The sequence below is a fragment of the Babesia bovis genome, assembly GCF_000165395.2.
Source record: "Babesia bovis T2Bo chromosome 4 map unlocalized Chr4_2, whole genome shotgun sequence".
NCBI classification, from domain to species: Eukaryota; Apicomplexa; class Aconoidasida; order Piroplasmida; family Babesiidae; genus Babesia; species Babesia bovis.
The window spans coordinates 339,832-366,842 of record NW_026261572.1 but is presented as its reverse complement, the minus strand read 5'-3'; the positions used below and the strand labels follow the sequence as shown (position 1 = coordinate 366,842).

The 27,011-nt window shown below is 39.9% G+C and overlaps 12 protein-coding genes across 12 annotated transcripts; 5 read left to right on the top strand and 7 right to left on the bottom strand.

Annotated features, from left to right (window-relative positions):
* The first annotated feature begins 9 nt into the window (after positions 1–9).
* BBOV_IV001600 (Glucose-6-phosphate dehydrogenase C-terminal domain family protein) lies at positions 10–2,933 on the top strand. Its single transcript, XM_051767752.1, has one exon. It carries the CDS (start codon positions 335–337, stop codon positions 2,927–2,929), a length of 2,595 nt encoding a protein of 864 aa, XP_051623048.1. The 5' UTR covers positions 10–334; the 3' UTR covers positions 2,930–2,933.
* Positions 2,934–2,938: 5 nt separating this feature from the next.
* Positions 2,939–3,996, bottom strand: BBOV_IV001590 (uncharacterized protein). Its single transcript, XM_051767921.1, has 4 exons — positions 3,714–3,996; positions 3,396–3,678; positions 3,106–3,361; positions 2,939–3,069 (listed from the first exon to the last, which is right to left on the bottom strand). The coding sequence occupies exons 1-4, from the start codon at positions 3,954–3,956 to the stop codon at positions 2,940–2,942; spliced, it is 912 nt and encodes a 303-aa protein (XP_051623047.1). The 5' UTR covers positions 3,957–3,996; the 3' UTR covers position 2,939.
* Positions 3,997–4,019: 23 nt separating this feature from the next.
* BBOV_IV001580 (uncharacterized protein) lies at positions 4,020–7,679 on the bottom strand. Its single transcript, XM_051767593.1, has 7 exons — positions 7,323–7,679; positions 7,126–7,287; positions 6,842–7,090; positions 6,609–6,803; positions 6,396–6,574; positions 4,879–6,361; positions 4,020–4,843 (listed from the first exon to the last, which is right to left on the bottom strand). The coding sequence occupies exons 1-7, from the start codon at positions 7,625–7,627 to the stop codon at positions 4,021–4,023; spliced, it is 3,396 nt and encodes a 1,131-aa protein (XP_051623046.1). The 5' UTR covers positions 7,628–7,679; the 3' UTR covers position 4,020.
* Positions 7,680–7,899: 220 nt separating this feature from the next.
* On the top strand, positions 7,900–12,173 carry BBOV_IV001570 (uncharacterized protein). The gene is made up of 4 exons (XM_051767652.1): positions 7,900–8,216; positions 8,254–8,333; positions 8,400–11,189; positions 11,224–12,173. The coding sequence occupies exons 1-4, from the start codon at positions 8,063–8,065 to the stop codon at positions 12,028–12,030; spliced, it is 3,831 nt and encodes a 1,276-aa protein (XP_051623045.1). The 5' UTR covers positions 7,900–8,062; the 3' UTR covers positions 12,031–12,173.
* Positions 12,174–12,367: 194 nt separating this feature from the next.
* BBOV_IV001565 (uncharacterized protein) lies at positions 12,368–13,426 on the top strand. Its single transcript, XM_051767386.1, has 4 exons — positions 12,368–12,569; positions 12,864–12,923; positions 12,958–13,016; positions 13,081–13,426. The coding sequence occupies exons 2-4, from the start codon at positions 12,875–12,877 to the stop codon at positions 13,420–13,422; spliced, it is 450 nt and encodes a 149-aa protein (XP_051623586.1). The 5' UTR covers positions 12,368–12,569; positions 12,864–12,874; the 3' UTR covers positions 13,423–13,426.
* Positions 13,427–13,504: 78 nt separating this feature from the next.
* On the top strand, positions 13,505–14,732 carry BBOV_IV001560 (uncharacterized protein). Its single transcript, XM_001609271.2, has one exon. The coding sequence runs from the start codon at positions 13,551–13,553 to the stop codon at positions 14,691–14,693; it is 1,143 nt and encodes a 380-aa protein (XP_001609321.1). The 5' UTR covers positions 13,505–13,550; the 3' UTR covers positions 14,694–14,732.
* On the bottom strand, positions 14,661–17,318 carry BBOV_IV001550 (SET domain family protein). Its single transcript, XM_001609270.2, has one exon. It carries the CDS (start codon positions 17,277–17,279, stop codon positions 14,700–14,702), a length of 2,580 nt encoding a protein of 859 aa, XP_001609320.1. The 5' UTR covers positions 17,280–17,318; the 3' UTR covers positions 14,661–14,699.
* Positions 17,319–18,174: 856 nt separating this feature from the next.
* Positions 18,175–19,914, bottom strand: BBOV_IV001540 (Acyltransferase family protein). The gene is made up of 4 exons (XM_051767186.1): positions 19,165–19,914; positions 19,027–19,128; positions 18,902–18,987; positions 18,175–18,867 (listed from the first exon to the last, which is right to left on the bottom strand). Exons 1-4 carry the CDS (start codon positions 19,694–19,696, stop codon positions 18,178–18,180), a joined length of 1,410 nt encoding a protein of 469 aa, XP_051623044.1. The 5' UTR covers positions 19,697–19,914; the 3' UTR covers positions 18,175–18,177.
* A 259-nt stretch (positions 19,915–20,173) lies between these two features.
* Positions 20,174–21,505, top strand: BBOV_IV001530 (PUB domain family protein). Its single transcript, XM_051767018.1, has 4 exons — positions 20,174–20,332; positions 20,368–20,799; positions 20,896–21,361; positions 21,397–21,505. The coding sequence occupies exons 1-4, from the start codon at positions 20,210–20,212 to the stop codon at positions 21,471–21,473; spliced, it is 1,098 nt and encodes a 365-aa protein (XP_051623043.1). The 5' UTR covers positions 20,174–20,209; the 3' UTR covers positions 21,474–21,505.
* On the bottom strand, positions 21,436–24,154 carry BBOV_IV001520 (DNA ligase I ATP-dependent (dnl1) family protein). Its single transcript, XM_001609267.2, has 7 exons — positions 24,078–24,154; positions 23,820–24,040; positions 23,341–23,779; positions 23,201–23,304; positions 21,948–23,140; positions 21,615–21,908; positions 21,436–21,576 (listed from the first exon to the last, which is right to left on the bottom strand). Exons 1-7 carry the CDS (start codon positions 24,104–24,106, stop codon positions 21,454–21,456), a joined length of 2,403 nt encoding a protein of 800 aa, XP_001609317.2. The 5' UTR covers positions 24,107–24,154; the 3' UTR covers positions 21,436–21,453.
* A 1,123-nt stretch (positions 24,155–25,277) lies between these two features.
* Positions 25,278–25,634, bottom strand: BBOV_IV001515 (uncharacterized protein). Its single transcript, XM_051767696.1, has 2 exons — positions 25,466–25,634; positions 25,278–25,428 (listed from the first exon to the last, which is right to left on the bottom strand). The coding sequence occupies exons 1-2, from the start codon at positions 25,582–25,584 to the stop codon at positions 25,377–25,379; spliced, it is 171 nt and encodes a 56-aa protein (XP_051623614.1). The 5' UTR covers positions 25,585–25,634; the 3' UTR covers positions 25,278–25,376.
* A 361-nt stretch (positions 25,635–25,995) lies between these two features.
* On the bottom strand, positions 25,996–26,964 carry BBOV_IV001510 (variant erythrocyte surface antigen-1 alpha subunit). Its single transcript, XM_001609266.2, has 2 exons — positions 26,890–26,964; positions 25,996–26,395 (listed from the first exon to the last, which is right to left on the bottom strand). Exons 1-2 carry the CDS (start codon positions 26,927–26,929, stop codon positions 26,010–26,012), a joined length of 426 nt encoding a protein of 141 aa, XP_001609316.1. The 5' UTR covers positions 26,930–26,964; the 3' UTR covers positions 25,996–26,009.
* Between the last annotated feature and the right edge of the window lie 47 nt (positions 26,965–27,011).

Genomic DNA, 27,011 nt, shown 5'->3' with positions numbered 1-27,011 from the left:
TTCTTCTTAGAATTTGTGTTTAAGATTTATTAATATAGTAATTGAGTCATCACGAGGACGTCCATATAGCCACTTTGTTTCTGTACCAGCCATACGTTGTTCCATACCGTTAAATAAACCGTTGTGCAAATCAGGGTTTTCTGGTAGTCATGATGTTTTTCCGCACTAAGGACCACGCTCTTGGATGTAAGCATTAAATATATGCTATCCATTTCCATTGGGAACCGTTATAAGTTCCACACATTTGAAGCTATTTTAACAAGGGCTCCCGTAGACGCACTCTACTATCTTGTCGTGGATACCATTAACTAAAGATAGGAATAAGAAAGCAGAAATGGCGGATAGTGTGCTTCAGAGTCTGAAGTCGTATAATTTCGAGGATAGGGATTCTCAAGGGTCACCCCGTCAACCTATAAAAAGAAACAATTCGTCAACATCACTATGCAGCCTAGTTACAGCTAACACGACGCAATATCAAGATTGGCTGGAAACATTCTATGAAAACAAGCTTAATGAAGTTATCGACTTCAGCGATGCACCGGATGTTATTAATCACTTCAAGTATCGTGATGTAGACGACGAATTGGATGATAATGACACTGGAATAGTAGAGCCGTGTCTCCTGGATTGTCACACAGAAGAAGGGTTTGTAATGGCTGCCATGCACTTGATTATGCATCACATAAAGACCAAGCAAGCTGAAACCCCTGATTCCATTGTTACTATCGGTCTGTCAGGTGGTAGTACCCCTCGTACCCTGTTTAGGCAACTGGGTAGTTTAGAAGATTTAGACATTGATTTCAACCGTATCATACTGTTTTTGGTAGACGAGCGGTACGTCCCGCCAACTGATGAGCTATCGAACCAGCGTTTAGTACGGAACACATTACTAAAGAATTGGCCAATACCAGAAAAACATATCATATTCCCTGATACTACACTACCATTGGAAGATTGTGTTAGTAAATATGAAGCTGATCTCGAGGAAATATTTGGCAAAGTTCCGGATAACAGTTGCGTCAATACTGCTAAAATCGTAGGAATGTCAAAGAACAAATATGCAACTACACCTGACTTGATAACACTGGGTATAGGAGATGATTTCCATATAGCAGGGTTGTTCCCAGATTACCTGTCAACGTTGGACCCGGCCGATGTGACCAACTGCAAAAAGCGTGTTATGATATCATTGACGGATACTGCAGCAGTCCATGAACGTTTGACGTTGACCTTGCCCTTCCTATGCTCCGCCAAGAGCAAGCTGTTCCTGCTGAAGGGCGAACGTAAGAAACGTATCTGGACAACGATGATACAATACCGCCACGTGGATCCCATACGGTTCCCCGCGACACAAATATTTACCAAACCGGGATGTGTAGCAGTTTTGGATTCATCAAGTATACGCCGTATAAGGCGGAAGGTACCAATAAACCCAACCGACTGCCTTACGTTCCTGCTGTTTGGGAGTACGGGCGACCTCGCCCGTAGGAAGTTGTACCCAGCACTGTTTCACCTGTTCTATCTGGGTTTCTTACCTGCGAAGTTCCGTATATTGGCAATTAGCCGCTCGCATCAGTCTTTTGACGATTTCTTTGATACAGTCTCCACTGATATCTTCTCATCGATCAAGACCACTGTGTTTATGTGCGAAGCCGCTGCTAGATTCGATTTCCCAACCATAATATCAGAGTTCAAGAAAGTGCTTCGACGGATAACGATCAAATATGATGATCCGGAATCTGAAACGAAGTTGAATGAAACTCTGAAGGAACTTGAATGCGGTTCCGCTGTTACCCATCGTCTGGTTTACCTGGCAACGCCAGCTGAGGCCTACCACCCAATCATGAAGTTGGCAACGTCCGTTTGCCGTCCAGCTAACGGTTGGTTCCGTGTAATACTGGAAAAACCGTTTGGTCGCGATTTGGGTAGCAGCCAGCAGATACAAAAGGTTCTAGTCGAGCACGCCACCTCAGATGAAGTGTTTTTGGTTGACCACTACCTTGGGAAACCCTTGATATCGTGCATGATAGCCATCAGGCGTTCCGTGCGATACACCAATTTGTTTTGCAACAAGTACGTAAAGAGCGTACATATTAAGATGAAGGAGACTATAGGCAGCTTCGGGCGAAGCTACTTCGAGCAATATGGCATCATCCGCGATATGATCCAGAACCATGGCATGCAGCTGCTGTCACTTATAACAATGGATAAGCCAGATCGACACAACGAGTCATTGACCGAAGAGAAGATTAAAGTACTACGAGCGGTACGCACAGTACGATTGGAAGATACTATACTAGGTCAATACACCACCAGTGATGACGGTGAGGAGTGTGCGTATGTAGAAGAACAGGGCGTCCCGCCTGACTCCCGTTGCTCCACTTTCTGCTCCATGGTACTGTATGTAGACAACGAACGGTGGTCAGGCGTGCCATTTGTTATAACAGCCGGTAAGGGCTTGGACGAGCGTTTGTGCGAAGTTAATCTCAAAATGAGGGATACGTTTGCTAATGAATTGGGGTCGGAATTCAGGGGACGTAACCTAGTGTTCCGAGTACAGCCTGACCCTAGTATATTCTGGTCAATTGACGCCCCGAACCTTGAGTCCCAGACAGAAAATGAAAAGCTAATATTCAACAGTGACAACGAAACGGATAGCATGAACATGAAAGTGGAAGAGTGCATTCTACGCGATGTTGACTATAACCTAACGAAGCGTCCCGTAGTAGGATGCTACGAAATACTACTGTATCATGCATTTAGCGGGAAGAGAAACTATTTCCCAACTATTGAAGAAGTAAATGAAGCGTGGCGTATTTTCACACCGCTGCTCCATGAAATTGATGATAAAGCCATTAAGCCACTCTTGTACCCACGCAAGTCCAAAGGACCCGCGGAGCAAGAAACGCACTTACAGCTATTGAGTTAATGTCTATATATTAATTATTCTGGTTCCTAGACATGTCTGCCGAAAGTTCTTGAGCAGTAAACAAATGAGTATTGTAAATCTTGCGCATCTTGATGCCAGCAATACCCTGTTTATTTCTCTGGCGCCTACCGCCAGTACCACTACAATCAGTTATCCACAAAAGTGTAATTACCCACCTAGGTACATTGATGAATGTCCGCTCAACATGGCTCATGTTGTATTCTTTCAGCAGGTCCTCTATTGGTGGGAGGGTCACGGAATCCCACAAATCCTTTATATCAGAAGCGAAATTTAAACGATCTTGCTCATATTGCTCCTTACCCAAAGGAAAGAGCAAGACGTCCTTGAAGTTGGTACTGCATTCTACACATTTGGTCACCGTGTACAAGGAACACTGGTTGGGTTTACCAGCATAACGGCATTTGTACTTCCCTGGGTACATGTTATAACCAACCGAGATAATTACCTTTGATATGAGACACTGTTAAGCGTACAGCACGTAACTTGCGATTTTTTAAGGCCTCGTCAATCCATTTGGCCATATTAGGATTGCAGTTTAACATTTCATTGTTCACACGCAATCCCTTGATTAAGTAGTTCTTGTTTATATAGTCCACTAAAGTGGATGAATCAGTCACTGATTCAAAAGGATTCTTGTATAGAAGACGTTTCCTTACAACATCAAACTCTATACGCTGAACCTTGAGTAAAGACTCGAAAAGCTCCTTATTTGTACAAATGTCAACACCCTGTGGTATTTGATTTCGTAAGTAGCCTACATTACCATAAAACCAAGGCTGCGCAAAGCCTTCTCCACTTCTAACGTATGAAGCGCACGGTTGTGTTGAGATAGGATAGCTATAATCTTATGCACTACGTACACTATCGGACAACTATTGCCCTTATAAGTTATATTGCTAGCACGAGAAAAAGGAAGTACTACAGGTTGACCATTAACCTGGCTACCTGGCTGTGAAGATGTGTCCACATTTTGATTAAACGATGAATTGGATCCCACTAAAGACATTATACATAAACTGATCGAACAATTAGTTTGAATTCCTCAGAATACCATTAACCCAAAATGTTATCTAACCTGAGCTATAGTACCTAAGGTAAAAGTTGTATAGCGTACCCGACGCAGATGCTCGAGCGTCTTCAGGTGTGTGGAGTACCACCATACCACTTCGTAAGCTATCGTTGAACAAAGCAAATCGTGTATCCATCGGACTCTTGACGTAAGCAACAGCCGAGATCCAACGGTTTATATCATCCATCGTGATTCTATGACGCGCCATCAGTTGCGCAATATTTATGTTGCTAAACTTGATCCTGGAGGTCACATTGTTATCCACATTGTTTGCATCCATTAGCGCTTCTAGATTATCGTGGCGATATAGAGCACATAGGCCATATATAGCTTGTGAACGCTGATCTACACATTCCGTATACTTCAGCACCAATGGGTACATTTCCCGGTCAAGGTGTGCCAGCCCTGTCAATAGCTTGCTATCTGTGTAGGCAGGACCGAGGTTCCATACAATCCATCGGATGAATACCAACTCGTCAATGAGTTTCGTAACGATGAACTGTTGGGACTCGTTAATTGAGCCTTCCAGGGATGGTAGATATTGTGTAACCAACATAGTCAGGTATATGTATGCCTGAATGACTGGACCAGATGATTGCCTAAGATGTTCCCAACCCCGGGTTGTGATGGAATCTATGGTATCCTGGTCAGGGATGCTCATAACCTGTCCCCGACTATCCTGTAGTCTGGGCACATGAATGTTGATGTATCCATGGAAAACTAATGTGTTGAATCTGTGTAGGAAATCTGTGATCTCATGTATCCCTAGAACACGTTTCTTGTAGATATCCCCTGTGGATAGGGCCTCAAGGATACCACTGTTGCTGTAATGGTGTTAAAGACACCGTGTCAAACTTACGATATGATATTTATAAGTTCCTGGGCAGTATCGCGAAATGAATTGTGAAATATGACATTCCTTACTGCCTTTACGAGGCGACCTAGATTCAGAAATGTAGTCACAAGGGGAGCTGTAAGTCTAGACATAGAGGAATTACCGTATTCCACTGGGAAATCTTCTAGCTCAGCCCGCTTGAATAACCCTAGAACTGTAATTGACCGTTTAATAAGATCAGCTGAGATAAAGTTTAACTTATACAGGGATGTTAGTATACCGATCAGGTGGATTCCCATTGGCTGCTCCTTTATTGAGATGCACGCTTCCGTAACTGTTGGACGTCGCCAAAAGCCATTATCCAACATATACGTCATGGTATTACTCAACAAATTGCGATCGTGCGATAACTCTAATAGCCTTAGCCTGCGCTTTAACCGCCAACTGAAAATGGAACCTAACCTCACCGGCCTCAGGAGCAACTTGTTATCAACATAGTGAGGCGATGTGCTATCTACATATGTCTCCAAATGTTGCATTACACTCTGAGCTTCGGGAATTATTGACATGTCATTTATACTTGTACTCCCACTTAGACAGGCCACATCAGTGGGTTTAACTATACAGTTCCCTGTAGAGCCCATATTGGGGCTCGAGGTCGACCTTTGGGTGCAATTGTTCCAGATATCTATTAGCTCTAGCTGCTTTTTGGCGTCCACGGTTTCGAGTTTGGTTCTAGGTAGTACACTGCCATGTAGACCATTAGCCAACTCCTTATATGGCCTTAGAAATGCTCGTTTCAAAGCACGGCATTCGTTTATATAGTAACGACTAGGCTGAATGTGACGTGAACCTGAATATTTCATTATCTTTTTAACTTTTCTATATGATAGATTAATGCGCGACTCGGTGGGTTTCTCCACTTTGATGCTACGCAAGATCTTGCTTGAATTGTATGGTTCTCTATTGAAGTCACGTTGTTGGCATTTCATCAACTTGCGCATATGCAGCCTATTGTGAGCTGGGTGACGACCATCAAAATGTAGCATGATAAATTCATCCATGCACTCCTTTAGGCTCCTGAAGCGAAGTATGTCCACAGATTGCGGAGTCACCCTCAACCTGTCCACTGAAGCTGTCATGCAGTCTGCATCTAGTGGGTCTTTCCGTGGACGGCTTATCAGCCTCCGGAGGACTGTAGGTCTTTTGGTAGTTTTCTCAGCTGTGTCAGCTGAAGTGTCACCAGGAGTCAGCATATCCCAAATCATTGTACCGGTAATGACAACCGGTGTCTTGGGATCTACTGCATCTAACCCAGGAACTGATGTAGCATGTCTCTGAACTACTATCCATGGAGGATGACCACTGCATTGTAATAATGATTCGCAAGAGTCAACAGTGCCGTTAACTATTTTAGTTATCACATCCATAGGCTTGTAATCGACTTTGGCCAATAAATTGGCGACGCAATGCAATACGCGAAGCCTAGATAAAATATGGCCATCACCTGCAGTAATTGTATACACTAACAATTCACATACTAGCATATGGTGAACGCACTATGGCATGGATTAACTCCTTGTGCTTGTACGAAAATTTGGCAAAGTTATTTACAATGGCGACTAGTTGGTGGGTATTAAGCTTCGTTAAATGCATGGATACAATATTGCCCAATTTGCTCAAAGCTACCGTGTCACGGTAATAATACTTCTCAAGCACGCTGTGCATTTTATTGGATAACAGATATAACTGACCCCAATGCTGTAGTCAGAAGGCCACTGTCCCATCTTTCAGGGTTATCTAAGTAACGGTGTAGAATGTTTAAATAGTAGCAAGACAAATCTTCAGATTTGCTACGTAAAATAGCATTTGATAGCATACGAAATTGTTCCACTTCTTCACCTGTTAAGCCCCGTTCGAAGTTTAAGCATATGCGATTGAATGCGTTGCTATAACAGTGTAGAATCTATCGAATTAAAGTACTCACCTGTCTGTTGGGTCTATTATCAGCTGTGTTTGGCTAAAAGATGCTAGGTGCTGATGTGTCATGAAGCCTATATTGTCTAAACAGTGAGACAAGCACCTTCGGTAGATATCAGAGTAAACATCACTGTTGCATAGGTTGCTCCCGACCAGAAATTGTAGTACTCTAACATAGTCGCCCGCAGAAGACTTGTTACCCTCCTTGTCCAATTCAAGTAGAAACTGATCCAGATGACGGTAATTAGGTATGTACCTGTGAGGATGGATAACAAAATAGACACCACATACCTTAAAGTGCTGCAAATACGTAAATAACGTGTAACATGCTTTAAAGTGCATTTTGAAAGTTTAGAATGCCAATAAAGGGACTCAGTAATACCTTGTAAAAGAATAATATTGCGATATTTAAGACGGGATAGTATCTCCAGGGCATTACAGAGTTCTTCAGCGCTGTTCAGTGTATGGACAGGCATAACTTAACTAACCTTGCTACAGGTAAAACGCGTAACAACCGAATCGTTAAATACCGGAGATGACCATTATCACGGTAACCGGATGGCTTGGTACCCAAAATGCTGAACTGCTTCCATAATTGCTGCAAATCGGAATTGCATATGGTTTGGGGCACAGGTACAGCGTCACATGGTGGATCAGATGATGGCAATACATCTTTTTCAATCACTGAAACCGTCCTTCGCCGCTCTCTGATAACGTCAAATATAGATGAAAACCATTTTCTAGTGTTATGTGCTCTGGCATATGTAACCGAATTGGTTACCAAACTCAGCATTATTGTTCATACACAAAAAAGGTGTAACTCAGCATCTTGTTGATGTAATATTCTATGGGTACACCAACACGGATATGATATATGGTCTAGCGCGGTTCGTAGCATTAGACAAACAACAACAAGCAGTTCATATCACTATATGAATTCTATATAGGCCTAATTTGTTCAGATGTGTATGTGTTTATTACCATTAATTCTAGGGATTCCAACCATAGACAATAACGCGACTTGATAGTTACACAATGACGAATAGGTGAACAAATATAGTGTTTTACTTAATACAGTAATATTATAGATGCTTAGAGATGGAAAGTTATATCTCGAGGCTGATATAGTCAGTGTTGCATTAGTATTCATACACATGTGTGTTATATAGACAATGTATGATATATATGTCATAATGAGATGTGAAGTTATTGAATCGGATCTAACGTAATGCCTATATCATATTGTTGCCATCTTATATCGTCAGTCGAGTTACGGTACTCAGCAGATAGACCCCTTCCCTCCTATATACTGAAGTCGTTCAAACATCCCCGAATCTATGATAGCGATAACTATTTCGCAAATAAATCTTCGTCAAGCAGCGGTAGGTATATGCATAACACTATATATCGCTTTAATAGACTGCGCGGACACCAAAGTTACACAACGTGATGAAATAACCAAGTGTAACCTTATTCTGGAATCGCACGGATATTCGCTTGTAGGTTTGGTTAGGTTATATTGCATTTAGAAAGTGGATGTTTTGTCTAGCATACATAAACTATAGATTCGACAAAATGACCCCGAAGGCACGGTTAAAATCAAGAAGGTCGGAACCCGTGGAAGGGTAGGGAAAAAACGTTCACTGGAACTATCTGATAAAGCAACATCACAAAATGTGATGATTTGGAGAAAAGATGATGATGCAATATACCGCATCATGGATATGATACGAAAAGCAATGATATACCACGTTTGCTTTTATGATGATACTGTATATGAAAATGAAGTGCTTCTATCCCGTATATCGAAAGTTACTAAGGAGTCATCTAAAGTCAGTAAAAACTCCACATATGAAATGCTATATGCACTCCATGATTGCCTGGTTCAGCTTCGAAAGAAAACTGGCGATGGTATGGAGGCCATACTTATTACCGAAGAATATAGTGGCTTGTTTACTAAAGATGAAATATTGATCACTAGGTCAAGTATGGCTTTCAGAAGTGCATTGATAGATGAGGGTATACATTATAATACCATATATCATACCACTGGCCCAAATAATTACACGGGCCACATGGATCTAAACCCTGATGATATAGTTTGTAGCTATCTAAAAATACCCCTAACATCACAATCGCAAGAGTCAGTAAGGAATTTGGATGACTCTTTGGCCATTGTGGAATTTCAAGAGATTGGTAAACACGATGAGCCCTCAAAGGAAGCTTTCTTTAGAGCTCTGAACTTACCACTGTCTGATGACTATGATGTTAATGTTATATTTGTAAGAGGACGACATCATTGTCAAAAAATGTTACGGTTTCTTGCGAAACAGGCCGAGGACGTTCTATTGAATATGAAAAAAACAACTTTGCGCGTAGCACCGGTTAAATTGGTGCTGTCTAACTTTCCTGTTCTCTTTTCTAAACTGTACGAATTGCGAGTGACATGGGCAGACTTGATAGATCAAAATAGCAGTGAGAGGTATGCTATAACAATAAAAGGGTTGGTGTTACCAACAGTACTTAGTAGTTTGTTCAAAATTGCTCGAAGATTACAAACGCAAGGCATGATTAATGAAGCGTCATTACTAATAACATATAACACAGATCTGGACTCTGAGTTACATGAAGATAGCTTGCAAATATCAGAAAATAACCGGATATATAACAACTTCATGGTTAACATGTCCTCACTGGAGAAAATGCATCCGCAAATGTATAGTCTACTAAAGAAGATGGTACCTTATGCTGTTTTTATGGTTCGCAAAGGTCGAGTCAGTGTGCCAGCACATGGTGCCATGAGAAAACAAGGTAGTATATGTCTATCACATTCATTTGGTCATGGAGACTTATCATCCCGTAGTGTGTCTCTCTACGACAGTAATCGTATCCAAAGCCTCTATGGAATATCTAATATAGAGTATAACCCCGATGGAAACGGTACCATAGTTGTTCTAAGGGATACTTTATACACCAATCTTTCGAAAATCAAGTCAATAATTCAACATATTGAGGGCACATCGGTGATTAAAACAATGCCCACCAAAGTAATTATCAGCGAGGCGATATCTAGGATCGCCTCAGTTGGTATTGCTGATGCCAGAAGTTATGACCATAACCTAAAATGCTATGTAGACCTTTATCCATCCATGGAAGATGGAAATAATGCAATTTGGACATACGTACAGCCTTACAATTTGATGAACATCGTTTGTTTGGTGGGATATCTACTACATGCTGGAGCGTACCTACTATTCTTTGATCCCTGCTTTACTACGGATGGTAACTTGGACAGCAGCCTAGATAAAAGGTTGAACTGCTCTGGAACAGCAGACGTCATAAACGCAGAAGATTCTGTATCTATTTTTGATCAAAGGTTGTCTGCTGACAAGTACACCTTAGATATGAATAGCCTGGTTAATGACCCTTTAGCGCAGCAATCCTATATCATTAAGCTAATCATACGGGTGTCCTTCAACAAGCGGTTTCAAACTGTTTTCGGCTTACCATATAAAGACCACCTGCACAACACCATGAAACTGACACGTAATTTTCAAGACAGAGAGGCAAACTCCGCTAAAAGGAAACGTTCGCTACCTAGTGATATACACGAATCAACCCCTTTATACTTGGCAAGCAATTGGGATGCATTGATACACCGTTCAAAAAGTTTGGCATTATCCATAAGCGACAATTATGATGACGACATAACAGAAGCTTTAACTAACATTGAAAATTTGACACCAGAATCCGATGTTGTATCCCCTAGACCTATGGACGCACTGGATATAACAACCAATAGTCGTCCCACGGGTTTTACTAACATCGTAGCGAGTATAACATCAGGTGATATTGCAAAAATAAGCCGAGAAGTCTCTGAAAGCCTCACCAAGGTGTCTTCAACAACTAGAGCTCATGGGCGATTGCATCACTGCGTTTTCCATTTTGATACTAAAGAACCCCTTAAAGGAGAAAATGGCATCAGTTCTTTGGAAAAGGAAATTGAAAACATTAGTAATGCAGATATCACTCCAGAAATCAAACCGGGTAACAAAATTCATTTGGTCTTTGTTTTCCTCACTCCGAAGAATATTACACCCTTGGTATCAAGCAGAATAAAATTGTTAAAAGATGTGATAAACTCTTCCGATATAGTATTTGTACATGATAAAAGCTCAAAAGAAAACCCTCCCATGGAATATAACATGATAAATGCTAAAAATTTCATTGATACCTTAAAGGTAGAATACGTCCCGGCTAAGCATGGAAACTACAACGAAAAGTGTGGTGTGCCTTACTCTTTTGTGGTAGGTATAGATACCTTGGATCAGCATATAATGAGTCTTTATAATGAGGTCAGTTTAAGGTTTTGTAGATATAAATATGCAGGCAGACGTTGAGCTGACAACATATATATATTATGTTTGCATGGATATAGACGTGTCACTGGGTCAAGGGAATTGTATTAATGAGAACAAGCGTACTCTTATAAGCAATACACGATCAAAACACCCTGGAAAGGATATAAGGGAATATTTCTTGAGCTACTCTTGGATTTGTGATGTATACTCCTCTGGATTTATTGATTTAGATGCCGATATACCAAAAATGCATCTACTGCCATTTGATGATGGGCAACTCAAGGACCATTATTATTTCTCTACTCCTATGACTGAGCATAAGTCAGCACATCGGGGGGTGTTTCCATTTTCAATAGGGTATCAACATGTCAAGTTCCTTTGGGGATGGAATATTTACGTCCTTACGCTTCGTAACGAGGTGGTCAGTGAGAAGGATTGCTTCCTATACAGAAAACACTGTGGACTTCGAGTTGCATCTTATAATACCCTGGATTCCATTGCTAATGATATCAAAAATAAGTTACGTGCTGAATTAAAGGTTCACGGTATCAACGAAGAAGATGTCAGCACATACTTTACCCATTCACGTATATATATGAATACTCTAATAGTAATGGGCGACTCCATGTGGCATCCGTCGGACTTCGACGTTGCGTGTCGAAATGCTAACTACCAAGACGCCTGTTTAAATATTACATTCGGCGGTAAACTTATTTGTTTCGGCAGGTATCAAGGGATACCTCTATTAATGTCTACATGGTTCACGGATACTATGTGCCAATCGAGACCAGCTGCAATACATGAGTATACAATTGAACACCAAAGTAGCCCATAAGATATATATTGCTTTGCTTAAGCGTGACGTATGATGCTTTATTTCTGTCATGGTGTCATAACATAAAACATGCTACAACAGAGCTTTGGTGACATTGTTGTGGTAATTGCAACGTGAATTTTACGTTCTTGTAGTGTTATAACATGCAAGACGAATCATAATTATACAGCTAGTATTTACTGATTGTTGTCTTCTATGGTTTTTAAGCATGTGACTAGGTATTTATTGGGTCTTATAAGACTAATCTATAATGTATTAACCAAGAAAATAGCCACAGAGACGCATGGGTGTTCATTTGATGCACATCCGGTGTACTTGGTATACATCTTGCCGTAAAATGGATCAATAATAGCCACTTATGAGCACTTGAGATAAGACTAAAGTACCTTTTTGGTAAATGAAAATGTTACATAGTGCCGCTTGTGGCACGTGAAGTGGTAGTATAATTCGATTTTGCCCCTCGTAACCATAATCCAATTATTACTTTTATCGGCTTAGTATAAAACAAATCATTTTTCAGTGCAATTTCAATATTCGATGTAGGTATAATCATTTGAATCAATCACTTTTGTTTATCTTGTCTTTTCTGAGAATATATAGACATCGTTTGCGGATTTATGGTACCTTAATAATGTGATACATATTTCTACATATCTATATTATATGAATTGCATAGTGTATGATTTTGTATTTGATGTAGGTTATAGCTGTAAGTATACATATAATAGTTGTCTGCATCCTGATCAAAGATGTTTTTAGTGCAACCCAACCAATGATTCATAACCACAAATGTCTTATAACAATGTTATTAATGTGATATTAAATTGTATCAGATTAATAAAATATGGACAACAACGGTCAACGTAATACGGGAGGGAAAGAAACTCATCTAGGTATTTCATTTTTAATCATATAAAATATATCCAGAACAATCAGGAGCAAATTATCATCAACAAACACATGGATGTAATGCTGTGCCAATGGATGTAAGTTATGTAGATATCTAGGGCACTTGGATATTTATTCTAATAAGGGGTAATGTTATCTCAGATCAACGCCACTCATGCCGGTAATATGGCATATATGATGCCTCCTATACCAATGGAGAAGAACAATCCTATGTATGATGATGGAATGGGCATGTATTACGCAGCACCGCCCTATCAAATGTATGATAATGTGCCATACGGTGGAAACGTGATGCCATACATGCTCCCAGGTATGCATATGGTATCACCATATGAACAATATCAGCCTAGAAGTATGTCTATACCTCTGCCCACATATACCCCTCGACCTGTGTACCAGGATATGGGCCAAAGCAGGGTCCCACCAGCACAGATGGTAGGCAGGGGCGTTCACCGCAAAAACAAAAACTTCCTTTGTTGCTAATATGTTAAAATAAAATAGTATACCACTTTATATCGCACATATATTCTTAGTGATAATTAACGACGATAGACAACGTTGTACATGATTCTACGTAATCTCTTGCAGAATAACACCCAGGATTCGGTTTCATGGTTGTAATGGATTACGATTATGACCTTAGGGAGGTGTGTGACGTCCTTGAGGGCGAATTCTCAGCCCATAAGAGTACCTGTGCAATTGTACATGAGGGTGACGATGCTAAGTGTGTAGCTTATGCTGTACACTTGATTGGCGTCGTTCTCAATTGCACGGATATGTTTGATGATAAACATATCCTTTTGCTATGCAAGCGTACTGCTTGGGAGGCAGCGATGTCAGCAAATTATATCAACATAGATATATTGACCAATTGTAGCCATCCTTGTCCATATATCAACAATAACCTTAAAAAGGTCGAATATCGCAACACACTGCTAGATTGTATCATTAGTCATGCATTTGGATTAGATGCTTTGGTAAACTGTGCTCCTACGTCCAACGATTTTGAAGGTGCTGGGTCCGACAACGTTGGCACAAATACATCCAATTTGGGAAGTGATATGCATACTGAACTATGTAGCAGCGTCGGAGATTACACTGGTACAACATCAAGCGGAACTCTAGAAGAACATGGGCGTTCTATGTCTCAATCGCGCTTTCGAGCTTTTCTACAGCATATAGCGGAATCTGACCAGGCCAGGGAACTTGCCATCGACGGATTGATTGTACGATTTGTGGACAATGGGCCATGTAAATTCTTTGGTAATTTTGCACCTGTGGAATTCAATCGATTTGTGGAGCCTGAAATGGAGACGAAGTGGAACTTTATCCAGGGTGCTAATGAAATGTGTTCGCACCCTGATAAGATTGGTATGACTGTTGTAGCTGGGCTTTCACATATGAATTTAAACAAAAAATCAAAACCCCCCGCCCCAATAAAGACAAAGAGTAAATATAATCAATACAAAAAAGTAAAGCAAGAACCTGAAAAACCACAACGTCATCCATTTGATGATACAGACAATCAATCATGGGAACATGTAGCACTTAAGCGTGCAATGTTAAGAGGATATGCACTGTGCATCACCGTCACACTCAATGCGTTGGATATCAATCTGGCAAGGTCAAAGTCCCAGCCGTTGAGTATACCGAAATTCTACCTGATAGAATCCTTGCCTAAAGAGCATAGCGACCATGCATCGTTTACTAGGTTTTTACGCAGTAGATTTCAGCATCTTTACAAACTCGGATAACTTTTTCTAACCCTTTTGGCTAATTTCGAAGTCTTTTGCTATGGACTCGTAGTAGCTTGCGCATCTGTATAAAGGCATTTTCGCCCGTAATGCATGAGCTAGTACAAGCGCGTTGGGAATGCGTACATTATTCCTCTTGCGCATTTGCTCAATCGATGTTCCCACGGACCCCGATAGTTTATGCAGCTCTGGGTCGCTCACCTGCCTGAGGTCTTCCGCTATGGTGGTCGGATACCGTGCCTTGATGTATTCACAGCATACCATTGAAGCCACTTTGAACACCTCAATATCAAGAGGTGAATTGATGCTGGTGGCCAAATAATGGATGTCATGCTGCGCAATCCATTGAAGTCTTTTCTTCGTTCTACAAAAGCAAATCTTTAATACCAAAACAAGCTTTGGGCAAGGTATCCCGTTAGTGTCGATGTGAAGGATGTTCATTGGGTCAGATCGATCATCCTTAAATGGGAACAACGTTTCTAGTGGCTGTCGGTAGGATGTGCGTTCTTGCTTTATGGCTTCCATATCCACACCTTCCGTATTTAGAGAAGCCAATGGCTTATTCCTATCCATGAATTTAGCCATGAATTCATTATACTGTACCACGGGCATACCTGCGTAATGTGGATCGTTATATAGTTGTAGGTAATTGTCGTCCTTTGGTATTTTGAACATATTTATCTTTTCCATCAGTTCACGTTTTTCCGGCGCCAACCCTGCTGGGAAAAACGTTGGCAACAGGTGTGCCAAGTTTCTCGATAGCGCAGCATTTTGTATCATCATAGGTTCAACCTCCATAAGGACGCCAATATCGGGTTTCAATTTAGGCACGATTCCGTAATCTACAAACAGCATGTTATTATCATAATCTCCATAATTGACAAATATTTCTTCACCGGCTTTGATTTGGCGTATAGCACGGAGGTTAAAGCCCTTCTGATTCTTGTTGTCTATCTCCAAAATACAATTTGGATTCGTCGAATTGTGGTTTACAATATCTATGAAAGGTACTACATGCGCTTCATCTATGGTATGTACACTTCCTTCATCAGTAGGATGCAACATAATACCCGATCCAGCATTATGCAATAGTGTACGAATAGTGTACTCTGTAGCAATATCGTCACCATTGACCACCTTCCTTGCTCTCATGTTATGTGCAACCACTGATGCAAATATGTTACTCAATGAAGTTCGATTCACTAGGCCATTTAGGGATCTCACCCATGTGTCTATACTGACGTTTTTGTATTTATCTGGTTCTAAAGTGCCCGTCAAATATTCTTCAAAAAACTTTAAAATGTCGACACTGTCAACCACCTCTTCGTAGTAAGATGAACGATTTCCAACTATATCTAAGATGATATCACGCGTAATTGATAAGGCACTGTGACTGCCATTACCAAACGCCTGAAGCTCCGATTCTATAAGTTCCATAGCCTCTTCAGCATGAATCTTACGGTTGTACATGAGTGGACCACATCCTTTATCTTCCGGATGAGTGTCTTCCATTTTATAATGCGATTGCGCAAGTTGTTCTATGCGCTGTTGTACAATATACAAAGGGTCTTTCACCACCATAAGCAAATCATTAATCGCCCTATTACGTTGCGAAAGTCTGTCTTTGCATATAGGTTCTTGTATTTGATCGATTGAATCTTTGGGTAAAAGTAGAGGGAGATGATTCACATTCTTGGTGAGTAGGTGGTGTGCCCAACTGAGTTTAATGATATTATCTTTCTTCAGCGTTGGTATAGATCTATAATTGTAGATAATGTTCAAAATAAGCGCAAATAATGCATTGAAATAATCCGCAAATATATACAACGAAAGAATTAAAAGTTCTTTCTCATCCTGATTTAGGTAGGCGAATTCGTAGTCCTTAAGTTCCAGTGCATTACTAATTACATCCCCCATTGATAATGTACTATCAGCGATTAATATAGCTTTAAATGTTCTCAAACGATTAAGTTTGATCGCATGGCACATCCTCCTATAGAAGCCATCGTTTAATGTGCTATCGGGGTTACTCTTATCCTGGTACGTTCCAATGCCAAACGGGTTTGCAACAAAATTAGATGTCTTATCACTAGCAACTATATTTACGTTGCTGTTATTGTAGCATCCTGAAGAATGTGGGACAATATTTGGAGAATACGGGTGGCATTCTTTATCATATCCCAAATCATATTTCATGAAGTTCCCTATATTCAATCTATGTAGATTAATTACATGATTAACAAACTCGGCAATTTCCTTTTCCATTGAGTGGTCATTTAAATCAAAGCATTCGCTAATGAAGCTATCTTGTATTTGGGACAGGGAGTATGACCACTTATACGGTATACTGATAAGAGTAGTACCACGTTTAATATCCCGTGTAGCAACGAATCTAAGTTCTGATCCTTCATCGCCATCAAATCTGATAAAGTAATCATTGCAATCAGAGAAAGAATTCCCAGTGAGAGAAGAGTCAACATTTTTTGCTGTCATAAACACTTCAACTATCGATTCAGCGAAGTATTTGCCTCTATGACATGATGCAAGCTCAATATGTGGCTTAACAGCTCCATTCTCGTATAGCATGTGATGCACATTTTGAATGAGGGGATTTATGGAACTGATTTCTCCTACATGGGAATACAAAGAAGATATAGGCTCTTTGTCATTAATGGACCACAAATCCGCGCCATTTGCATTGTAGCAGCTAATGAAAAAGGTTGAATTCTTTTTAGAGGTACATTTTGAGTAGAGATTTGCACATTTACCGTGAAGGTTGTTAGACAATTTATTAAGAAGATATGCAGGTTTCCATAAAAGTATTATCAACACATACGTAAGGAATATTATTGGTGTGTATTTATACATGTGATTGTGTCATGTATTGTAGAATCATTCATTATAATTCTAAAATATATAGCGACCTTCCTGCCCACAATGTGTAGACAGAAGATTCCATTAATGATAATTCTTTTTATGAATTATATATACAATATATAATTATAATCAATATTTGATAGCATATTATTTAATTACTAGTGATGGTGTATTAGTTGGACATAAACGAGCAGAACGTAGCAATGTGTAACTATTTTAGACAGCTGTTTACAATGTGTCTTCAACGCTCTAGAATTTACATTTGTCTTTATATAATTAACCTTATTAGTTGTACAGCTTGTTGTAAAGATCTACGAATGTTCTAACTCTGCTTTTCCGTGCAGATTATTTGTCGTAGTCATCATATCTTAGTTCAGTATTATTGTAATTATATAACAAACTATTGCGCGTATACGTGTATGTATCTCAAGCGAGATAGATTAGCTTTTTACAATTTATGGTAACAACATCCTTTTGCATCTTAATTAGCTTTATAATCGTCGTATAGCTAAAGAACTTTCGAGGCTGCAGGACGATTTAATATGCTTAACAGAGAGATTCCAACAGTTAACGGCCAATACATGCACTAACGTTGAGTCATAATATATTATTGGAATACTACTTCATCAGTTTTGCGCATTTCGGCATCTGTAATTCTATATTGTTTTTGCAGCAGCGGCCCATATAAACGCGCCAGCAGCTTCTGACGCAATGTTGGTGAAACTACGACATCCCTTTGTTGGAGGTAAGCGCGATCTACATTGGGGTTGAGCTTGAGAATTGCCTCACGCATAACCCGATTCGCATATAAGGCGTACTCCCGGATGCAAGTCTGTTCACCCTTTATAGCAATTTCTTCTTTACCGGGTGGGTAAATAGTAGGCAACCAGTATGCGATAAACGCCGTAGTGATGGGTGAACAGAAAGTGTGGAACACCCACCACTTCCACGGAAAGGCGTCAAATGTGATGTTTAAGTACGTGTAGTCAAGTACAACCAGCATGGGTTGCAGAGGGACCAATGCACCAAATGATCCATGTTTGAAAGGAAGCAAAATGTTGCCTCTAGAAGTAGTACCTTCCGGATACACCATTAAAGATATTGGTTCTTTGCCCTGATCTATGGATTGCATACGCTCGACGATATTCCAGAAAACTTCTTTGCGATTTTGAGCTGAATGGCGATCGACGACAATGCAATTCAACAATTTGATGAAGTGGCCAATGATAAAAGCATTTTCCAGCGACTTTTTACAAACAAAGGAAAATGAACCACTGTGTAACATATAAACCACGTCCTACAAAAATGTCTCTGGTAGCAGAAAAACGTACCACGATGCCAATATGGTTACTGATCACATTCATCGGCTTCTCACGGTCAACACCTTCTGCATAAACTGTCTTCACCTCATAGATACCTATCCGCATTGATAAAAACTACCTCCTTTGAAGCCTACCTAAACCCCAAAACGCATAAATAGTTAAATAATAAAACACGAAAGCAGCATATTGCCGAGACCTTGTCTTAAAGTGTCCGCACAACACCGTTAAAGGAATTCCTACAACAATATTAGACAAATTCAATGGTTGATTACCGATGAACAACATGGCGGCAACGAAAAATAGCATACCGCCGACGATTCTCAACGGTGCCAAAAACAATGCACCGAACAACTGAAGGTATATGCTATAGTTCTTAAGATCAGCATGCATCAAAGCGGCTTGATTCGCATGGTCCTCGTACATGTCCGGGAACTTGTCAAAGTTTTTTACATGGAACCTGACACATTGGTCGTAATGAAAAACCGAATATACAGATGTAATCAGCAGCATCCAATATGTAGCGACATAAGACAACGAAATGTAATGATGCCTGATAAATGACATGATACTATAAGATTCTTGCCAATGTCGTGTGACATTGTAAGTAAGACGAAAATGCAAATACGTCCAAATAAATCCAACGATAATATGGTTCCATCGTTTCAGCCAACCTGGGCGTGACTTAACACGTAACACATCAAAATCAAATTCAACTGGCCTCTCATCACTGATATCTCCCTGTCTACGACCTAAAAGTGGACGTTGTCTTAATGAAGACCCCTCCTCTTCAGAGGCCACCATCATAACTGGCGTACTCTAGAACATATAATGTAAATAGACTTTACTTATAGGTTTGCATTAGACAACCCAAATTCGATGGAAAGATAGACCTTGACGCCGTTAGTTTCACGACCTTCTGGCGATCTACTGTTTTAGTAATAAAGTGTTGCAACCAATAAAATAAGGAAACATATGAATCCAACTACATCAATAACCCAAATATAAAATCACATGAGACATACAAAAATCTCACACAATATAGTCAAATTTGGAATATAACGCGGGCAGCGTGTGTAGGGACTTCGGTCTACTGCGGCTTCCTTTAACACACAGCAATACTGCTGTAATATGTGATATTTTATAATGTCAAAGGCGGAAAACTGTTTGATGAGTTATATAAATATATGGAGTCATATAATTGTCTAAGGACACTCGTTTGCGGCGCCATTAGTTATAGACCAAAACAATAACGTCAACGTTAAAAGGACGTAATGATATCGTATACAATAAACATAAGACAGGGATGTGTATATCAATATGGACTTATCGGAATCTGCAGATGCATCAGACGAGTCCAAGCTCTTTGAGACAGATGAGGTGAAGTTTACAAGTTCATTTGATTCCAAGGCTCTAGTCAAAGCAATCTCTGATTTGAGAACAGTTAGTGTCATTCAATGTGAAATAACTCGTCGCAGGCAATCTCTGATGATAAGAAGGTTAAAGTATATAAGCTGTTGTTGAAGATTGTAGAGAATATACTTTTAAATCCATGGGGACGCGAAAAAAGACGTATCCGCGAATCTAATTCCACATATTCATCCATTATTGGAACAAATGTCCCGGTATTAACTGTATTGAACTCGTTGGGCTTCCGCAGCGTTAATGGTTTCGCCGTGCTCCGGGTAGTGGACGTTCCGTTGCTTCGTAAAGCATATCAGTTACTCATAACTGCTCTCAAAGAAGATTGCAATGTACATATAAAATCGTTAGAGGGGCATTTCTTCGATCCTTTTAAGGCATATCAACACAGCAGTGATGTTAACAAAAATGCCAATACCGAGAGTTTCGAATGCCTAGGAGTGGATCGGACAAAGTCAGAAATTTTAGCTCTCGAAAAAACATTATCGGTGAGTGTTTATATGCTTTTTAATGCCATGTGAAAATGCATAAAGTAATCTAAATTGTGTTTTTTGTAACGTGAAAGTACGTATAGTTTCATTTAGGCAAGCGTACAAACAACCCTTGGGCAATGGAACCCTGTCATCTCTTTCGAAAACGCAGCGAACATGCGTAAAGCATCAATTGATACTAACTTTGGAGATACATCGGAATCAACCCACTCCACTGCGCACATTATGAAGATTTATAATGTAGGTAAATGTAGAGATTTCGAGTCATCTTCAAGAAAATATTTGGATCAGCTACAACAAAAATGTGAATATGTGGAAAGTAATGATACTGTGCAAATCAAAATTAGGTTTCCAGGAAACACGGTGATAACAATATATCCGCCAGTAAGGACTTTGGTATCCAATATAAAAAGTGAACTGCAGTCAATACTCATAAGTAAAGTTGGGATGAATGATTGGGAACTCGTTGAAATGCCGTTGAAACAAGCTGTTGACGAAAATAAAACACTACTTCAGCAGGATATTGTTCATAGTATAGTACTACAGTTTCGCTATAAAGGTAGGATTAATCTAATGTTCACATATATATCGTAGTCCAACGCAACATCAGCGAACAGATCATTAAACCCGAGGTTTTGCGGCAATACTGTCCTACGAAGCTCCATTCTTGAACTGGCTTTCGTACATGTCAAATATTTGATGGCTTGTTGTAGCATCCATGGGCTTCTTGTCTTCTCGCAGGCGCACAAATCTAGGGAATCGGAGGCCTATACCCTGAACATATTTTGTAAAACACAACGCAAAGCAACTACCTTTCCACTGGCGGTCATATCTTGGCTCGCAGTGTGTATAGGAGAAATTGAAAGGTCAGCTGCTTTGCATTCCCAAACCTTTGCTGGCTGAAACCACACATCGGGCTCAAATTTGTCCGAAACAACATATATAGATGGTTTGTTTTGCACTGTGTGCTCTTGTAAGCTGTCAAACAAATCCTTTAGCGTTTGATCGCTAAATCCAGTTCCCGTTTTGCATACACTCTGGTATACTTCATGTATCGGATCGTACACAGCCAGTAGATATGAACCATATACACTCGTACGTTTGCCCTACACAACATATGTATACTTCCAGAATGACACACATACCTTTCCCAAAAACGCTGCTATTGGAACGAGATCAACAGAGTCGCCCATACCATCGATGTAGTCCTTCTTAAATTTCAACCAATTGTTAGAGCGTTTTTGAGGCTCATACGTTGATTCACTGTCCAAACTCTTTATCATCAATCCTTCACATGAGTCAGATACAGCCTGTCGTAGAAAATCATCAATGTCTTCTAGGGAGTCCATATCTTTGTGACGAGCAAAGTGAAGTAGACCGTCTTTTTCGTAAACCGTGCTCTCTAGTGCCTTACGACGTTCTTTCAAAGACTTATCAACAATTTGTTCCCCGTTGAGATATAATATATCAAAGGGATATATGCATACCTGTATGGTGACATCATTGACAGTAACTCCTTTTCTCTTTCTCGTGGATAACTGTTGAAAGGGGAGTATCTTTCCACTACTACGATCATATGCCACTACTTCAGAGTCTATAATGCAATCTTGTACGTCAGGTTTTACACTTGTAAGAAAATTTTCCATAACGTCCGGGTATTTCCCACAAAGGTTTTCCATATTACGGCTGAACAGCTTAACACAACGATCTTCCAACAAGTGTATTTGAAGACGTTCACCGTCGTATTTATATTCACAAGTGAATGGGTTATCCTCAGCGCCAATGGCTTGTACTATGTCAGAAGTTTTGCTTATAGCCTTCGCCAACATTGGACGCACCGGAATGCCGGGTCGAATTTTACAATGCTCTAAAAATTCATCACAAGTGTCACCATCCAGAAGGTGCCCTACTACAGTTTCAATACAAGGGAGATATGTCGTGGCGGTTTTGACTGCCTTTTCCATATCATTGATAGAATCAACCTGTTCTATTCCCGAAGTACGTATATCACCAATGGCGGGCTGTCCATCCTTTGATGCCTTTGTTAAATATGTAGCATCTGCAATTGACTGAAACAAAGTGGGAGCGTTGACTCCGATACGCATTTTTTGCTGTAAACATCTCACAATATACTTTGCCTCTATCTTTTTAGCACAACTAAGCATCCGCTTAATGATGTCCGTCTTTCGTGTCATTGAATTTTTTCCTTCTTCTCTCGCTATAGTTTTGAAGTTATTAAAGACACTTGTTATTGTCAAATCAGGCAATCTGACGATTGTTTGCGATGTACAGCTACTCAAGCTCGCTACTTTTCCCAGATCTTCATGTTTCGACAGCACTACACAAATATATAGTAAAGAAACAATTCACGGTAAATGGAAATTACAGTAGCACTTACTTTCTTTGACTGCCTTTTCACTTTTCCCGTATGATTGTGCCATGGCCTTTATCAGCATAGTGTCACCAACTCCAAATTCTTCCCCTTCATATTCTGCTGAAATTCTGAAGCAGTGTAACAGACCGATAACTTTGTATTACCTATTTAGCATCAGATACATTGCAGGAATCACGTCACTTGGTTGGTGATAAATTAACACCCGGAAGAAGTTCGATAACAAAGTAAAAACATATTTCCTACTACCAGTACCAGAACCAAATGCATCCTCCACTTTCTGCAATATTTCGGCCAAAAAGTTGAAAAGTAACGAGTCTCGATTCCCCTGTGGCGGAAATGTCGATTTGTAATGACTTATATCAAATAAACTCGGATCAAATTTGGCTGACATAATGTCCGCATTTTTGTCGTTCTCCTTCAGAGAGATATTGAACAAGGAACCAACAGATGGCTCATCTGCTTCCGAGCGGCGAATATTAACGGTCTTTTGTTTTTTGGCAGGTACATTAACTTCATGAAGGGAGTTTTCAGAAGGTATATCCCTCTCCAAATTACTGTTAGAACAGGAAACAGAAAGTTCATCTAAGGTTATAGTTAGATTTTATCATAGAGCTGCACATACCTTCACTCCAACTTAAATTCACTTCGGAATCTTTCAAAATATCCCTTTTCGGAGTTCTATTAACGGTTAACTTTGATATGCCTGTATTTGTTCCAATTTCGTGAGAATCGCATTCTTCTTTTAATGTGTAGTTAGAATTTAGTGATGCATCGTTGTTAGCAGTGCCCATCACTCTATTTGTATTGGTGCGATCTTTATTAGGCTTGGCCTGGAAGAAGCTTCTACAAAACCATAAGCACATAAATGATACACACCTACTTGATATCTATCGATCCTGGAATCTTCATTGATCCCGTCAACGAGTAACACCAAACCGAATGCAGAATTGAATTCCAGCAGATTAAATTTGCAATTAACCTTGTAAAGAAAGAACAACGCATAGATAGCTACTTTTAATTTGTTGACGTATTCACCAAGGAATGATGCATTCATGCAGCAAACCAATTAATGTGTAAACAAAAAACTATGTGTGCTTTTGTAAACATGTTTTTTGTTTTATATTATGGCAGTACACATCTAGATGACACATTTACCATGGTGTTCAACAGACAGTTGTCTCAATTTGCAGTCAGTGATGATTAATGTCTAAGTTATCGTCAGTACCGCCATTGTGTTGAAATATTACTGGATTTTCTATGTGGTTGGATTCTGACTTTCTTATTCTTGTTATGAGGTTGTGCTTCTGGTAGTTGTCACTTCTTAGGTTGCGTTGGTGACGTTGCTACTTAACACAGTTTCCCAATCATTTTTTATTTTGGATACGTATTTTAACAGATGCAATCAATGTGTAACTCCAACTAGCATTGCAATAAAGTTATTCATTCCGCTTCTGGCATTACAACTCTACCAAAAGGCCAGCACCGCTATGACGGAATCGAGGATTCTGTCTAACATCAACCCAATGATACTAAAGGGCTTCCAAAGAATGGAAGCTCTAGATTGTTTTACTGCGCAAAACAATTGTAAAGGTTATGAGACATAGTTGCTACAACATGAAGGGTACATGCTATTCTTTCCGAATATAAAATGCCCTTAAAATTCTACACTCATGTTGAAAACTACAACTGCTATTTTACCTACGAACGGGTTAAGAATATTACAAAAAACGACGACGACGCAAAGTGTGCTGAGGCCTAAGCTGCATTTATCAAAACGAATATTATGTTCATATATATTTTAAAGGGAATTTCAGACGGTAATTTCCATGAGGCTGAACGCTATGACAGATGATTCCCGATGTGGCGTCGGTCGTTCAACAAGAAACTCTATAGGTATTACCCAAACTGAAAGAATAAAAAAACGAAATAACAAGATATTTGGCGTTAAATGTCAGATCTTAAAGCACCCTAACCACGTTATTCAATGAGTATGCCGTATGATAGAATAACGGGGCTACTTTAGTACACATTTATCGTCTGGTAGCGTGTTATTTATGTATGCTATAGTATCAATGTTTGATTCTCCGTGAAAATACGAGGCATCTTATCCATCTCCCTGTCTGCTCCATTAATTAAAGTTTCTCTGTAGAAGGTAAAAGTAGATCTGTGCCATGCATGTTTATTGACCATCATCAATGTCGTTGCCACAGAGTGAGCAGACGCTCCTATGTCTACTTATGCATCATTTAACAATATGTGTATACATACCCTACAGGTGGAAGCTCATTTTCGGTTGGAAGCGATATAGCCCTTATGCCAACTACATTATTATAAACAACTATTGCCCTGTTGTCACGAAATAGCACTAGATAAACGCTTTTATGCATCGTATATAATATTTTATGAAATATGTAATTAAACAAGAGGATTTAGCAGTGAGTCGTGTACTTGGCTACACACACCACAGACATTGGCTCATCGCCTCAAACTATATAACGCCATTTAAAACCACCTTCTATCCTTAATTGCACAATATTCTGTTTTATTAATGCAACAATGTTATTACTGCCAATGGATAACTACTTCTCAATACCCTAACCACATTACTACTATATCTATATCAATTACACATAAAATCTGCATACACATTAGCGATATCAGTTATTATGCTACGGGTTATCGAGGTGTATCGTAAGAATCCTGTGTGGCAGCGTATTGGCTCAGCTAATAGACATCCGTATTATCGGTAATACTTATTTGCCTAAAACACTTCAATGGTATGCCTATGGTATATTCTCAGGGGTCACTGGTGCTATCCACCACCCCAACCCTTTGCTCCAGATAACAAGACAGTTCTTAGTGTACTATTGTCCTTTGTCACTGCTTCCACCCCTTCCCTACCAAAATACTCTACCAGTTCCATTCCTTTGCGTCCCGTCATCACCTTATACCACATACATTGCCACTGGTGTTCTCCACCTCTTAACCAGTGTGACCTCATATGCGTCCAGTCCAGTGGCCATATGGCGCCAAAGGCTAGGTAGACTACCGCTACTAGCCAGGCTAGGGTCAGTACAAAGATCCAGGGCAGCCTGGTGGTGTAGATGAGCTGGTTGATGGAGGTGGTGAGCTCTTTGAATTTGGTGCTCGCTTCTACTTTCTTCAAGGTCTCCAGGAAGTTTTGACACTTCTTCTGACCTACATCACCATAACTACCCCGAAAAGCCACTACTTTTATACTAAACTTTCAGCAAAAGTGCAACCAAACTTTTGTGAAACTTTTAGCAAAGAATTACCCAAAGCTAAGCCGCAGTGTCAGTGGAGACACAACTAAAACGTATAAACAATCTGACTACAGCGGTACTAACGCCATGTAAGGTATATGACAAAAGCTCTAGAAAACTTTTAGCAGTAAATTACCCAAAGCTAAGCCCAAGATTCAGTGGAATCACAACTAAAACGTCTAAACAATCTGACTACAGCGGTACTAACGCCATGTAAGGTATATGACAAAAGCTCTAGAAAACTTTTAGCAGTAAATTACCCAAAGCTAAGCCCAAGATTCAGTGGAATCACAACTAAAACGTCTAAACAATCTGACTAAAGCTATACCAACAGCATAACAACATTTCCGTTACACCGTCCTGGAGACCCATAACTATAATAACACTGTTTCCTTCAATTGTTGCTACACTTGTCTACAATGTACTGTTTCCTATCAATTGGTGCCATACTGTCTATAATGCAATGTTTCCTTCAATTGGTGCTACACTTGTCTATAATGCACTGTTCCTGTCAATTGGTGCCAAAGGCT